The 16,655-nt window shown below is 39.0% G+C and overlaps 2 protein-coding genes across 2 annotated transcripts; both read right to left on the reverse strand.

Annotated features, from left to right (window-relative positions):
* Positions 1 to 389: 389 nt before the first annotated feature.
* On the reverse strand, positions 390 to 4,648 carry msmo1 (methylsterol monooxygenase 1). Its single transcript, XM_034130407.1, has 6 exons — positions 4,584 to 4,648; positions 3,189 to 3,482; positions 2,804 to 2,952; positions 2,026 to 2,152; positions 1,609 to 1,763; positions 390 to 874 (listed from the first exon to the last, which is right to left on the reverse strand). The coding sequence occupies exons 2-6, from the start codon at positions 3,441 to 3,443 to the stop codon at positions 685 to 687; spliced, it is 876 nt and encodes a 291-aa protein (XP_033986298.1). The 5' UTR covers positions 3,444 to 3,482; positions 4,584 to 4,648; the 3' UTR covers positions 390 to 684.
* A 743-nt stretch (positions 4,649 to 5,391) lies between these two features.
* klhl2 (kelch-like family member 2) lies at positions 5,392 to 15,909 on the reverse strand. The gene is made up of 15 exons (XM_034129222.1): positions 15,477 to 15,909; positions 13,542 to 13,661; positions 13,330 to 13,436; positions 13,102 to 13,223; positions 11,906 to 12,068; positions 11,605 to 11,714; positions 11,266 to 11,382; positions 9,397 to 9,546; positions 9,185 to 9,302; positions 8,593 to 8,790; positions 8,341 to 8,442; positions 7,851 to 7,979; positions 7,518 to 7,658; positions 7,288 to 7,431; positions 5,392 to 6,887 (listed from the first exon to the last, which is right to left on the reverse strand). Exons 1-15 carry the CDS (start codon positions 15,542 to 15,544, stop codon positions 6,859 to 6,861), a joined length of 1,818 nt encoding a protein of 605 aa, XP_033985113.1. The 5' UTR covers positions 15,545 to 15,909; the 3' UTR covers positions 5,392 to 6,858.
* Between the last annotated feature and the right edge of the window lie 746 nt (positions 15,910 to 16,655).

Consider the following 16,655-nt stretch of genomic DNA (forward strand, 5'->3'; position numbering starts at 1 on the left):
CAATACGCATAAATAAAGTTCAACACAACTACACAAAGCCTAATCAAATGTGTTCGTATTTAAAAAAAAAATAACACAACATATTTTTTGTAAAATCAGAACAGCATTTATTTATTAACATTAACAAAATAGTCTTGAACAAATTGAAAGTTCCATATGAGCCAATCTCCTTTTATCAAAAAATAACATGAATTTGCATCAAACATGCCTGACTTGAGTTTGGACAGCTCCCACAGAACTGTAGCTATCACGCAACATCACTCTGACTCAGTTTAACTCAAGAGGAAGCGCTAAAGTGCTAAAACATTCAGAGGTATACGGAAGAATTTCATAAGAAAGTCATATGGTACAAACTTCATGCAATGACAAAGCAAAGCAACAAATTCAAATGAGGATTTAGATTTTTTTTATTCAGCCAGCAGCAAGAAGACAAAAATACGTCTATAGCAAAAAAGGCACAAAAGACGGACTGAAGTTGACATACAGTCCGATTCAATATCAAACCACAGCATTGCTGATTCCTTTAAAGTACATATTTAGTGAGTGTGTGTGAGACTGAGGAAAAGCAGCACTGTCTGTGTGTCCCTGCCTCTTCCCTCCTGCTTTACATTACATTATTATTACACGATGTCACTTGTTAGATGCTTTTATCCTGCTGACAGGCGAGTGGATGAACAGAGATGTTTACTGCTCCTTCTTGTTTCCCACTTTCTCCTGGTGTTTGTTGTACTGGCTGTCCGTCATCAGCAGCTTGTCCCACCAGGTGAAGGTGGAGGCGTAGTTCCCAACAAAGTTCATGTGGTGGAAGTCGTGGAAGCGAGTGCCGGCGTAGAACGGGATCAGATGGAGTGGGTTCATAGGGATGTCATAACCACTGAGAGAGAGAACGATAAAAAGGGAATTAATGTCTGTCTGCTATTTATTCATAAAAAAAAGAAAATGTTGTTCTTTCTTAGATTTAATAGGTCCATATTTTCTATTTAAAGCATTTTTCGAACAAGCTTTTCAAATGAGACGCACATTTGGAAATGATCAATAATTATGTTTGTGTTTGTCCTGATTACGTGATGCATATAGTTTGATTCTGTTTTCATGTTGCTGCGTAATGGTTGAATATTAAAAAAACAATATTTGTGTTTCTCTTTTATTAAACACTGTTGCACTATTGGCTAAATAAAGTATTTTATGTAAAGATGAAAGAAAACCTGACTTTTGTCACATGCATTGTTTTATTTTAGATGGTATATTTTTTGTAAAGGATTACAAATTACATTTGTTTGTAGTTTAATTAAGGCAAGTCTGCAGGATAAATGCACTGCTAAGTCAGTACTTAGTAGAAGATATAATGTATTTTAATAATAACTACCTAAAGGAGTTCTTTGTGATCTGATAACATCTGGTGATCTGTGTGGCCCTCTAGTGGTCACCGCTATACATTACTGACATTTAACATACGAATTGTGCAGTGTATTGTAATCAGTGATGTGTTGCAGTCAATGTCTCTCTTGAGTCATAGTATTAAGCAGTCCATTTGAGCTACATTTCTACCTGCAGAAAGTGATGAAAAGGGAAGAAAAAAAACTAAACGACAGGAAGAAAGTGTCCTACCTGTGGACATCGATGGTCTCCAGCAGGCGGAAGGACACCCAGGCCCACAGCAGGAACACGTGGTTACAGAACATCATGATGCCGATGAAGAAACCTGCTCCCAGGATGAGAGTCTCAGCAGGATGAGCGTACTCTGCCTGCATGCCGAACGGAGACTGAGGGACAGAGGAAGAATATAATGAAGACATATTCAGGTGGGTGTATGTATGTATGTATGTATGTATGTATGTATGTATGTATGTATGTATGTATGTATGTATGTATGTATGTATGTGTGTGTGTGTGTGTGTGTGTGTGTGTGGTCATATGTTCTCATGTGACAGCTACAGGATCATTAATAAGTAACTATTCAGTAAAGACAATAACCAGAGTGGTGTGTTGTGTTTATTTATCTTATCACTTGTGTGTTTTACTCACGGTGAACTCGTGGTGGACTTTGTGGATGTGTTTGTAGATCTTGCGGTGGTGCAGCGCGCGGTGCAGGAAGTAGTGCCAGGTGTCTTCGACCACTGCGCAGCCTAAGCACTGAGCCACTACGTACGGCCTGGAGGAGGAGACGAGGAGAGAGAGGAGGGACATCCTTAGACACTGAGATATTCAAATTAACCGTGACTGGTGTATCCCGCTGAATGTGGTTAGTGTAAAGAATGTAATTTCTTAAAACTGCCATTTCATCTCTTTTTATGTGATTTTTCTCATATTGCATACATATTGATATTGCACTAACATTCCTAAAATTGTGATATTAAGTCCATCAATATTTCCCAGCTCTGTGTATTTAATGTTGTAACAGTATCTATCATCCTCTATTTGTATAATTTATCGAAAGAAATGTCACTTTTACTTTTATTGTCAACAAGTCTAATGACCTTAACAAGATATAATGGAAAATGTTCTTTTGTTTCTTTTAAAGCAGTATTACATGCATGCATTTTCTTTCGTAAAGCAGATTGATGAAGGCATGAGAGACACCTTTCTCGTTTAAAAAAATACAATAATTGCTGCTGGATAGCTATGCGTCATTGAATTGAATGCTTTTCAGAGCTACATTTCTGTCTTAAACGTTATCATAGATAGCACATGCCTAGATTAAACATTTAACATTTTACTATGCTATAAAACTCACAATAAAACTGATGTGTACGGTACATGTTAAAATAAGGCATTGGGTGTGTTTTATTATACTTCCACTGACCAGCGTGGCATGGAGTCCCAGTCATAAGGGATGTTGAAGAACTCAGTGAAGTAGTAAGTCCCACAGATCAACGGCAGCTGGATACAGAAATGGTTGAACAGCAGCATCTTAAAACACCTCCACTGTTTCTCCCAGGTCTCCGGCTTGTCCTGCACACAACAAAAACACACACACACACAGAAGGTTTAAAAGAGGCATGATATCTTAAACTTAAAAAAATAAAGTCATAACCACTTGGAGTACCACCATTGCCTCTGAGATGTACAAAAGTAGAAGAATGTAGCAGGAAATGGAAATACTAGTACAAGTAGCTCAACATTGCTCACAGTACAGTACTTGAGTAAATGTACACAAAAGGTCCTTAAAACTTAAATCCCACACAAACCTGTTGGATCTTGTATTTCTGCATGAAGGGCAAGAACTGGAAGAGGAATCCGGGGAGGCAGAACAGGAAGTAGATCAACTCGTGGACGATGAGCGACCCCCAGGTGGCAATCTGGAACTTGGTGTAGTTGTCCATCATGTAGTCCCAGGCATGTTTTATGGAGGGCTGGAGGGGGTTTTCTGGCAACACCGCATCCATGTACTCCACCGCCAGGTAGGCAGAGCTCAAGATGTCTGCCGTGCCGTTCACCTCCATGATGGTCAATGTCAGATGAATGCAGGACAGGAGAGAAGACTGGGAAACAGGAACACAGTGTTATAATAAAGGTATTAAAATACTTTAGAAAGAACACACTGTATACAACTCTCAGACAGGAGGTATCATTACAGCTATAGGTATAGAGATAATATAATTCAGTCATGTTGGTACAGTGCAAATGTGTCTTTTAACAAAAAGGTACAACAGTGGAAGAAGTGTGTCATCTTTAACTGAGTAAAAGTGACGATACAATACAGTGTCAAAAATACTCCGCTACAAGTATCTAAGTAAGTCCTCCTTTAACAGTCTTCTTTAAGTATGAGTACAACAGTATTAGCATCAAACTGTACTTAAAGTACAATTCATATTATATATTTGGGTTTCTTGTTGGATTGACCAAAAATAAAACGTTTTTTACCTCAAAGAAAAGTGTGACTATAGATGTTGACATAAGTTGAATATGTTGAAGTGCATACATGTCAATGTCCTGTTCCTTGAGTGCTAGTTGAAACATTTGTCAACAAATATATAGAATATTTCAAATTATTGTAGTATAAACAAATGAAAGTATCAGATTTGACATGTTTATCCCATATCCTAATCAGTGACTTATTATGCAGAATGGCTCATACATAGTCCTAACCAATATATTATATAACTGAATTATGACTAATATAAAAAGGAGTACTCAAGTAAAGGGCTGGTAACTCAAACTTCCAATACTTGATGTTCTACTGTTAATACCTTACAGCTACATAATGATGACACACTATGACATAATACTGTTGCAACAATAAATACAATTTCAATCATTAAATTCAACACGAAAACATGCTGAATTACACCGCTAAGCGATTGTTAATGCAAAAACGTAGTGAATCTCAATGAAACAAACGGAGGAACTCTAAAAACAGCTAAACATTTCCTTATATCTCCCCAGTATCACTTACACTATTTCCTGTTTATTAATGAACTCTGTGTTTCAGATTACAAAGCGAGCCGGTGTATTGTTCTTAAAACTCGTAAAACCTAGCTCTTTTTCGCTGTATTATATAAAAAACACATGTGGTTAAACAATCGCTGCAAATAAAAACAATAAAAACGGTCTTTTTGCAGCTTAAACGACGGTAAACTCACCTTGTTGCGGATCGTCCCGTCTACCTGACAGTGAGGCAGCCGACCATATGAAGTACAGTCATATCGAACAAGCTGATTGGTTGAGAGGAGAGGAGACTGACGTCGAGGGGCCGAGCCGCTTCGCTGATTGGTCCGTGGCATGGACTGATGATAGTGAGACTGAATGTTTCTACAGCAACGGCCAATCAGAGGCGAGCTCTGCTTTCATAACCTCTGCAGTGAATGGATTGTACGAGTTAAGAGATGGGGTGAACTTTGAGTCATATGTGTCTTCCGTCTCACATTTAAATTTGTATAACACTTTGTGATTCAATGTCAACTTTGGAAACGTTGTATAGTTATTTTTGACAGTCTTTACCTATTCAAATGTAAATACAGCACCACTTAAATGTAGTTTTACATCTTTTAAAAAGTTTTAAATATTAAATGTTGTCTGATATGCATCTTCATTTATCATATACATGCTCCATTGTATTTTATAAGATGACTATTTGGTGTGTGTAAGATCGTAATCTGCTAAAGACATATCGCTGGCAAAGTACTTCAAAATAGTACTTAATGTACAGTACAGACTTTTTGTTATTTCACCCCTTGCAAAACAAATTTAAATTTGACAAAAGTACAAAAGTTCTCAAATACTCAATGTTATCTAAATAAGGGCAGAATTGCAAGAACTTTAACTGAAATGAAAACAAAATGGCAAGAAAATTAATTAAGAAGTGTCCGACACTGAGAAGTCTAATAATGCCAGCTTTTACACGACACTTATGATTACATGTTAAATATTGTAAATAAACAAATTACTGTAGAGTTTTAAAAACATCACACAAAGCATATTTTAATTTTCAACATTTTACTGATTTGGCAAAGTTTTAAAAACAGATGTCATTTCACAGCTTTAAATACAAGAAGCATATTTATTAATGATAATATAAAACAAGTAATGAAACATTTTCAAAGTCATTAGCCTACATGACATTCCTCAATACAATGACAAGAAAACAGCAATACCAGTTACTTTTATAGCAATATTTTTTCAACTGAAACTCAAGAGTAGGTTTGGTCACTTTCCAGAAAGAGAGAACACATTAGTTAAGTAGTAAAGAGAGACAGAAATGAAGAGACATATTAAAATTGGCACATTCATAGTACGTCAGGGTGTGCAGTAGTTAATAGGGTTGCTACACCAAAAGAGGGAGAGGGGACTGTTGAAGGATAGGAGGTTGGAGTTCGGGGACCATGCAGTGAGTTCAGGCCGTTGTAGTGGTTACAACCACAGCAAAGATGGCTGCCATGAGACAGTAAAGCACTGATACATCCAACTGTTTTCATCTCAAACAGCTTCTACCTCTGTCCATCACTGTTTTTGGCAACATGAATGACTCTTCTCCTTTACCAGAAGAGTGGTGTTCAAGTCAAAGTCTGTTTTTTTTAATAGAACAAATGCACATTTTCTAGCTTGTCACGTTCTGAATTCATGCGGGCTAACGCAACCGATCTGGACTCAAATGTGTTTCTTTATCCCAAAACATCCTCAGAGTCCAGCTGTAATCTGTCCAGTAACAGTACTCAAGGCATAACAAAGGGGAAGAAGAGGGAAAGCGGGATGTTTTTAGACATTCAGGCACTCTTGAACAGCCACACTGCAACACTGTAAAAAGGCCAGAGGTCAGACAGAGTGCGTTCATGCGGCGTCGGACCAGGCGTCCCCACACAGAGACTCAGATGCACACAAACGCACACATGCTCACATGTGCAAGCAAAAGGAGCACCTTTAAATGCAAGCGCACACACACAAACACACACTCACACACACTTTTCATGATAGAAAAGAAGGAGAAACAAAGATTTTAGTCCCAAATGGTCCTTCTTTGCCTTCCTCTCCCGTATATTAGATCAGTGGTCTCTCTGTTAACATTACTAATGTTAAAATAACTTTGCAGTTATAGTAGCTTCATATCAGTAGCGTTTCAATGGCACTTCAGCAGAGCTTCACACTGGTGTGTCCATTCACCAGCGGCAGTCCTTCCAGGAGGGGATTAAAACACGGGTTTGATTCCCCCCCGTTTGTTACAGCTCCCCCTTTCAGGTAAGTGCAAAAAATCTTCTTCATCATCATCCTCAACAACAACAATCTTGTCATTTTCTTCATCTTCGTCAGTGCCTGTGCTAATGCTGCCCAACATAATAGCATTGGCATCGTAGACAGATCCAAGATCAGTATTCAGCAGGAGAATACGTTCTGCTCCGAATCAGTGGCAGGAGTAGAGAGCAATCATAAGGGCTTGTCGATCACAGTCACTCCTAGGGTCACAAAAAAAAGAGATTAAGCCGGTGCATCGCTACTGCCACACGTTTATTTTCACATGCATGATGTGCAGGACATTTTATATTCTACATATCATAGAATCCCTTAAATAAATGGCAACTACAGTCACTTTTGTTAGTACTTTAAAAGTAGGAATACTTGTTGAAAAGGATTTCTATATTGTATCTACGTGGTTGATTGATGCAGACACTTTAGCATTTTAGAAATACATTTTAATCAAAATAATGACATTAAAGCTTTATGGATAGAAACATTTGTTGAACAGTGTATAATAGCTGTAATGTTCAAAGAAATGTCAAATGTACATCTCACTGTAGTTTGGATACAACATATTAAGTTATAATACGATAACAGCACTTTTGTATATCTACACACCTGCATAACTGCGTCCTGTGCTCATGCAGTTTGGCAGTAGTGTCCACTTGTCCGAGTTTGGGTTGTAAAACTCCACAGAGGCCAGATTGCAGCTCCCGTCGTCCCCTCCCACCACATAAAGTACGTTGTTTACAGCACACATACCTGAAAACACACACACAGAATAAAGATTAACGGACGTCCTTCATCTCACACCTGAGGATGTCTGGTGGTCAGACGGTCTGCTTTACCTGCGTTGCGTCGACACATGTTCATGTCAGCTACCTGCCTCCAGCTGTTAGAGGCCGGATCATAAACCTCACAGCTCTTCCTCACCAGTGGGCCATCATGACCCCCCACAGCGTAAAGTAAACCTTTCAACACACCTACACCTGAGGACGACATCAAACACATTGGTCACCATTTCAATGCCACTAGTCAGAAAGAAAACATGTTATGGAAGCAAAATAGAGCAAAACCTCAGAATTGAACAGTGCATGAAAAGTCACATTTGTATATAAGTTATTACCACAGTTATTGTTTGTTTGTTATCTTATAATATTGAACCACACACACACACTGACCTGCTCCGCTGCGTCTCGTGCCCATCTCTGCTATGTAGCTCCACGTGTTGCTTTTAGCGTTGTAAGCTTCTACAGTACTCAGACATTGCCTGGTCGCACCATCATAACCTCCAACTGCATACAGGATCCCTGAAACACACACACAAGGAAACACATTATAACTCAGAATAAGCGAGGCAATGAGATGGAGAAAATTATAGAAATACAAGGTACCTATGCAGATAAAAAGATTGTGAAAGATTTTGATGCAAATAAGCCATAAATGTTTACTTCTTGGGTGCATCTTTTTGCCGACTTTACTTTGTCATATAATTATTTGTCTTTGCTTCTTCTCTCTTCTGTATTGTAATACAGTATAACGTTTTAAGCCAGTTCCTGTCTCTATAAACTCTAGTAAGTTATGTGCTTTATAGAAAAAGTATTTATTGCAGGACTACTGTATGGTTAATAGTGTTTATGACTGTAAAACTGAACTGGGATTCATATTCACCATTGACAACACCCACTCCTACACTGCTTCGTCGGGTACTCATGGGTAACACATGGAACCACTCGTCTGTTTTCGCATTGTACGCCTCGATTGTCGACAAACCTGCAAGCACACACATACCATGTATCAAAGACACCATGAACAATCACATATTATATAATTTCCTGTTAAAAAGCCTGTAGGGATGCACCGCCTAAACCCTCTCTGTCTCACAGAAATATAAAAATATGGGATTGGATAGTGTATCTGTACCTGTGCTGCCGTCAAAGCCCCCCACAGCGTACAGGAGTCCGTTGAGCACTGCGGCCCCGAGCGTGGATCGGCGGTCCTGCATGCTGCTCACACTCGTCCAGCGGTCCATCATCGGGTCGTAACAGTCGACCGTCCGCACACGCAAAGAACCGTTGAAACCACCAACTGCATACACACACCCACCCACGTACACCACACCTAAAAGGAACGAGATTAGATAAGATTGAGAACACATTTGCACACATCATTTAAGAGAAATAGGCCTTTTGTTTGCATAGGAAAAGTCTCTTTTATTTAAACTTTATGTCATTTATCTGTTCAGTTGCAGTTGCTTGAACCAAACCAAAGGTAAACCCACCAGGAAGAGCCTGAACACCTCTGCTCAAAACATAAACTATTTGCTAATAACACTAGTAAAGGATCATGCAGCCTGTTTTTTAACTTAATATTCACAAGTTGACGAGCACTGCCTGAATGCAACATTAATTTGGTGATTTAGGCCATTCAGGTTTTCTGATATAACTGCATTCTTCAGAGAATCCCGGCTCTAACTGTCTTAATGTTTATGTTGTTCTTATTGAGGGTTTCCTACCTGCTCTGCACCTCCTGGTCGGGAGCTCAGCCACCTGATACCATCGCTGCTCCTCAAAGTCGTAACATTCAACGCTACGGATGGCTTTGGGAGCCTGGCCTCCGACCACAACCATCACCTACACAGAAGAGAAACAGCAGAGCCGTCACATGAAGAATTCATTCATTCTTTTAACTAAAAGTGGAGGAACTTAGTGGAGGTTGCATAAATACCTTAGGACAGCAGGCTGGAGTCCTCATGCGTGTGCGTGCCGTTTTCATCAGAGCTCTCTGGTCAGCGGGCAGCAGGTGGTACTTCATGGCTTCAATCAGGTAATCTTTACACGCACTGCTATTTTTGATCAGAGACTCCTCCTCCACACGCTAACACAAACAAAACAAAAAGAGAGGATTTAAAAAGAGCTGCAGTATGTTGTGGATTAATTAGTAGACTGACCAACTTTCACCATCATAAATTAAAATGTTAAAAGATCACACCTCAGTTGTGCTACCTGCTATAGCTCATGCATATTCATCCAAGTTGTGGCAATGTCCAACTTCAATTATAGTTTAATCGGACCTCAAAATAAATACACAACACAAGAGCTTGTATACCAGAGGTGACAGAACCAAAGATAAACATATCATCTAGATCAGGGGTGCCCAATACGTCGATCGCAAGGATACAGTAGTGTGGGTAGATCGCATGGCATTGAAGAAAAAAAGAAGAAAAAAGAAAAAAACATTTTTTTTTTTTTTTCGAAGTTATCCCATCATCCATCCTTACTATGGCATTTGCCACTTGATTGACGTACAGGTAAGCCAGTCTGAGTTGTATTGTGCCATACGGGTTCATGCAGTTATGAGGGGGCCTCACCTCCTCATCTGAAGCGCAAATGCGGCGCACTATTATACGCTTATGCGGCGCAATTAGTGTAAGCACGCCACAGTTTATCCGCCGTTTAGTCCACTAGCACCCCCCCCCCCCCCCCCCCCCCGTCTCACGACACAGATTGGGCAGGGGCGGTCCTGTAGGTAGATCATTTGGGCGTGGTCATTTTAAAAGTAGCTCCCAAGCTGAAAAAGTGTGGGCACCCCTGATCTAGATGCTTAGGAGATCTTTTTTCTGTATCTGCTTAGACTAGATTGACTTACAAGGTTAAAGATTTTTATACAAATGACTGGCTTAATATCTTAACATGACATTTTCTTCAGTTCATCCCTGTTTCAACAGGGATGCAGAAGCAAACTAGTTGGACCACTGTAATCTGGATACGTAGCAACATGTTGCTCAACTGTCTGACACAGACAGAGTGTATTTAACCATCCTGGGTGTTGAAATGATTATGGCACTTGAACACATAAGAGTTTTTAGCAGCAGCGATGGTTGCACTGAGGCAAAAAGATCATTGGGATCAGGTCACTAGCAAAAAAACATAACCCTCAGTGCTCTGAAGCTGAGAACTCATCTTCATCCTATCATAGAATACTTGAGACAGTTGCTCTGCCATTAGTTTAGCTATAGTTTAATGTTCAGGATGTGTTTAAACATGTCTGTGTCGAAGTCACATGCTCACTAAAACAGCATTACTGTGTTTTTAGTTCACTGGTTTAATCAGTGAACTAAAAACACAAAGCTCAGATAATTTATATAATGTCTAAAATGTCTAAAATGTCAAATATTTTACCATGTACAGTATGTTGTATTTTATTAAAAGGTGTCACTTCCTCATTCCTATTGTTTTACAAGCACAACGACAAGTCATTGATTAATTCACCACAACACGTCCAGAGTCAGTTTGTCAGTAATTTCACAGAAACAAATAATCATGTACTGATTTTCAGACACACAACATTTTATACTGTATATTTGATCTATTACTGATACTGTAGTACAAACAAAGGGTTCAATGTGTGTATGATATGATGTTTACATCAATCTTACTTAATTGTAGTGAGAATCCAACATATCCGACATGTTCTAAAAAAAGTTCGAGTTTAGCTTGGACCCGTTCTTTATCTCAGTTAAGATAGACAGAAAGAGCAACAGCCACATTGAATTCAAGCAGACAAACTTAAACAGAGCGATGCAGACACTCGTACCTGCACCAGGTATTCTCTGGAGAGAAGCGGCATGCGGACATGTTCCATCAGGTGAGCCAAATGTTCCTGCCGCACATCTTTATCGTGGTTTACCCAGGCTATCACCGCCTCAAACACCTGCAAAATAAAGTACCCAGAGACACTTTAAACACAGGTACAATCATTTAGTCGTGCTGTCCTGCCTATGTAGACACATGTATGAAAGTGCATACATACAGCCCACAGCAGTAAAACAACAAAATAAATATATTTCTCAAAATCCCTTTAAAACAAAACAATATAAATGCAGAAAAGATAGTTACAGACACGTTGCATTGGGCAGAGTGAATGTGTGTGTACCTTCTCCTCTGTGGGGATGGTGAGCTTGTCACTGGCGATCAGGCTGGACACTTGCTCCATGCCCAAATTGAGGAACTCTTCACTCCCAACCACCTCAGTGAAATGTTGCTCTGTCAGCAAAAGCATCAAATTAAAAAAACTACCCTGTGACTACAGTTTAAAATAGCTTATTTTTTTCCTTTTAACATTGTCATTAATTAAACCTGTTCTCATTCTGTCTCACATCCTCCAGGACACACACAAACCCATTTTAGTGTATAGCACACACGCATATAAAAATAGAGATTTAGCGCACACACACCTGCGTAGCTGTTGGCCTGTGTGAGGAGCTGAGAGCAGGCATGGAGGTCAGCGAAGGCTCGAATCCCCAGGCAGTTTGAGGGATGAAGCTGAGAGCTCAGGAACTCACAACAAACCTTCTTCACCTCGTTGAGCTGGAGCAGGCCGGCGGCGGGTAGCAATGCCTGGCAAACACACACAGAGAATAACCTATATAAAGGGGAACTTCAGGTACTAAACAATGCATATGATCACAGGTTAAATCACCCAAAATAACCTGCTTGTTACTGCTACAGTTGAGTGAGAATATGAACTTCTCCACTCAAGACTTCTCTATATACAATTCTGTTTAGTTTCAATATTTCATTTGTTCAAAACAGAGTGGATTACCCTGTAGGCAAGGGAAGAGTTTAAAATTAGTTTTTTACACATGATCAAGTGAAACAAAAAGACACTTCTAATCTGCAGTGATTGTTTGTAGTGATCTGATTGTTCCCAAATCTCAGAAGCATCAGTGTGATCATGAAAACAAATCCTTATTCAGGGTTTACTGTATTATACTGCTGAAAGAGCCTGATAACTAGACCATGGAAGTATATATGTTTTGTCTATATGCCTGTGCAAGGAAAAGGTTTGGGCAGGAAAATAAAACATTAAAAGTCACGAGAGGAAATAAAGTTTTCATTCAGTTAATTATATTGTGAAATGTTGTTTACTGAAAACGTCACTGCCACTTGCCTAATTTTGGCGTTTGAATATTTTCATTTTTGTTTGGACCTCATTGTACTATATTTAGACTTTACTATACGTGCGATCTGTCCACTATGTATTACATCAGCTGCTCTTTTCCCTCTGGATAAATAAAGTTTTATCTTATCTTATTATTCATTAAGTGGATTGATTTCTGTTCAAACAGGATGTTGGAGCAGGGCACAGAACAGTTAGGGATCAATCGGAAATTGCAAACCAATTGGTTTGGTTATCAATTACGGAAAAATCTGTTTAATTAAATAGGGTTTGAAATAAGCAATAACTTCGATAACAACTTTATTAGTTGGATGTTTGGTTATTAAGTAACCACTGAAGATTTATAATTGTTTTACCAAACATATAACAACACAGGTTGTGTTTCCATTTCATAAAAGCAGTAAAGCTTTGTAAACAATGTAATTATTCAGATAAATGATTATGTGAGTATAATTGAATGTGTGTGTTTACCTGCACGTTATCCTCCGTGACCTGTATTTCTGCGGTGTATATGTAGTCCACCAGCAGGCCCAGAGTCCAGCCGTCCATCTCCTTTATCCTCACTCGTTTCGCCCGGCTCTCTGCCATCTCACCTGTTGGTACACTCGTGTTAGACATACATTACCACACAGTACAAAAAACAGAAACTGAAACAAAGGATGCGAAGACCCTGCTGTATGAATGGAAACGCGTCCTCACCTGTGAACATGGCGTGGAAGTAAGGGCTCCCGGCAGCCAGCACCACCCTGTGAGCAGCGATCTCCACATCCTCTGCCACTATGGTCACATCACACAACAAGCTCTGGCTGTATGGGCATGGAAGAGATGGAGAGGTGAGAGGTCACAACTACAGTTGTGAACCGTGGTACCTTGAAAGAGACACAGACCTAAAGAGAAAAAGTTAGCTTCACCTGCGCAGCTCGTTCATGACTTTGAACGCCTTCCTCATGTGCCGGGGGTTCAGAGTGACGGGACCCTGCCTCTCGACGCCATCTTCTTTGTCCAGAGAGTGTGGACAAAGTCTGGTGCACCTGAGAGGGACACACATAAGGCAAACATAAGTCTGTGGCTCTCTTTTAACTACAGGAGGTAAGCATAAAATACAATATGGTTTCCTGGTATGAATATAATATAATTATTATAATTGGAAAATGTAAAAATGTAATGTATTAACAGCTCAAAGTATCAATAAATATGTATAGGGTCAAATACAACAATTAAAACAGTTGACACAAGGAGCAATTAAAACAAAATCATAACGTTTTAAGGAGATTTAATTTTAAAAAAATAGGATATTACTAGTACTAGTTTGGATCTTTTACTTTGGTATTATGTATCACCAGATTCACCACCCTCTGAGAAGAGAGAGTTTGGCTTCCAGGTAGGTGACTAACAGTACCTGTCCCTAGCATTTATGTGAGTCACTTGGTTTAGGAATATGCTTCAAGAGGGCTCAGTATAACTTAATATATAATGTTATAGATAATGTGTTCTGATAAGGAAACCTCTACAAGACAGATTAATCAAATTGCCAATACTAATTTGCACACAGTGAAATTGGGGCCTGAATGATAAACCGGCCTTAACCTAATCAAGTGGCCAATAACTGTAACTCTCAATGTGTATATGATTAATAGATCATAGTACTGGATCAAAAAAGTATTCCGATAATTTAATATAAGTAAAAGCACAAATATGTTATTGTAACATTTCTCCACTACAACTAAAAGTCCATCATACAAAATCATACTGCAGTAACAGACATATTTCCAGCTACATGTACTTAAAGGAGGAAAACAAAAGTAAGTCAGATTTATTTTTATTTAGTGCAGTATTTTATATTGTTATTCTTTTTTACTGATATGAACTAGCATTAACATTTTGTAAAAATACAAAATGCAAAATATATCATTCAGCACGACAGCCCATTGATAAACATTATAGGTTATATCATTTAACAATGATTATTAATGTGTTCACTCCTATAAAGTTGCAGCTGGTAAAGGTGATGCTTATTTTTTTATACTGTAGGAGCTTGTGAATTTCAACAAGGGATCAATTAAGTGTATCTTAATTCATAATACATGTTTTGTTGATTTTTATTTTTGCATTAATCTGATTCTGAATTGTCATAGTAACTAAAGCTTTCAGATAAATGTAATGGAATACAATGTGGAATATTTGACTTATATATATATATATATTAGAATTGGAGTGCAGTAGATGTATACATTTAATAAACATACGAAGTTTAAGTGGCAGGAACAGGAAATACTCAAGTAAAGTACAAAATCATCAAAAGTTGTAAAATACTTGAGTAAATGAATTCAGTTGCTGTTCACCACCGGTCATAACTACCTAAATCCCACACAAACCTGTAGCTACTGTCCACACTTTGGTGTAGAAAAGCAGAAAGAGTAATAAATCAGGTATCCCAAATTCAAGTAACTCAAATGTATAACAATGTATTTCCTTTATCTCCACCACTGTTCAGCAAACACTAATGGCCTCTCCTTTCATAATAAAACATCCTATAATCATGCTGCTAATGGCAAAATCACGTGGCCCATGTTTTCTGTAACAAACACACCCACACACACATGGCTACATAACACACATGCCATAAACAAAAAACACCTCGGTAATAATCCCAACATTATTCCATCAACACACATCCAGTGCTGCAGCGGGCAGGCTCGGCATCAGTCCCCGGGAATCAGTGACTGTCCCCCCGATCAGCCACACCGGCTGGCCGCTGTCTCTGTCAATGCGGCACCATCAGTCAAGCAGCCACTGGGAAACGTCAACACACACACACGCACAAACACACATATTTTAGCACTTACAGCGGATGACTGTCCATGATTCCGGTGTTTTTCAGAGGCTGAAAACTTGGCCCAGCGGCATGCACCATTCCATATCCACAATGTCGTCTTTAGTGGGTCTAAATTCAAGCGTGAATCGCGGCGATCAGCTGTCCAGAGGCGGGGAGACGGGCTGACGGCAGCCCCATTAAATCAGCCCGATTCACATACAGACACAGCCAGACTGCGGTGACACTCTGTAACAAACACGTTGCGATTACACCCGGCTGTTGTAGCCTGCAGTCTGCTTCTCCTGTCTGCACCCACAGGGGGAATAACACGCAGGAAGGGAGCAGCGTCAAAATGTGGGTTGTTGTGCTTTATTTCCCCCCCTCTTCCCCTCCTGGGTGTATATGGGTGCGCGAGGCGGACAGACAAGGCTACCTGTTATTTTCCAATCGCTGATTAAAACGCACAAACAAGGACATGTCGGCAAAGACGGTCCTGAGCAGCCAAGGCGGCCTGCAAGAAAGCACTGTCTCCCTCTAGCCGTGGAAGACTGACTGGGGAACAGGCTCCTAATAATATTAATATAATATTAATAAATACATTAATAAACTTGATTTATAAATCACCTTTTATACAAGAAATGCAGCCATTTGTTTATTTTCTAACTATAGAGATTCATATTTTAAAGATACAAAGTATTCATATTTAATATTTCACCCTGCACCATCTACCAATCTAGTAACATAAAGACTCATTGTGATTACACAATAGTCGAAAACTTTGACCACTAACTCAAAGTATTTCTATGCAAGTCATTTTCTTTGACTTAGTGTGCATTCAATTTATCTATTTACATTATCTCATACTTTGGACTGCACATAACTATGATTTGTTATCTTTGACTAGGTAACTTCATGTATTGATATAATCCATTCAAAGTTCAACATTTTTGTCAGTCAACATTTTGACTTTTTGTCATGAGTATTTTAATTTTTGGAATATAGACACTCTTTCAATTAATTCCTTACTTTATTTCCTGGCTAAAATGGGCTTCCATAAGGCAAATCTTAAACTAGAGGATGCATAATAAGGGTTTTTAAAACTACGGCTGACTCAGTTCCATCTCAATAAAACACTATATAAAAAGAAGGAAAGCCCATCAGTAGTAATGCAAATGCAGTGATAAATCCACGATTCCATTGTCTATTCACG

The sequence above is a fragment of the Trematomus bernacchii genome, unplaced genomic scaffold (genome assembly GCF_902827165.1).
Source record: "Trematomus bernacchii unplaced genomic scaffold, fTreBer1.1, whole genome shotgun sequence".
Classification (NCBI taxonomy): Eukaryota; Metazoa; Chordata; class Actinopteri; order Perciformes; family Nototheniidae; genus Trematomus; species Trematomus bernacchii.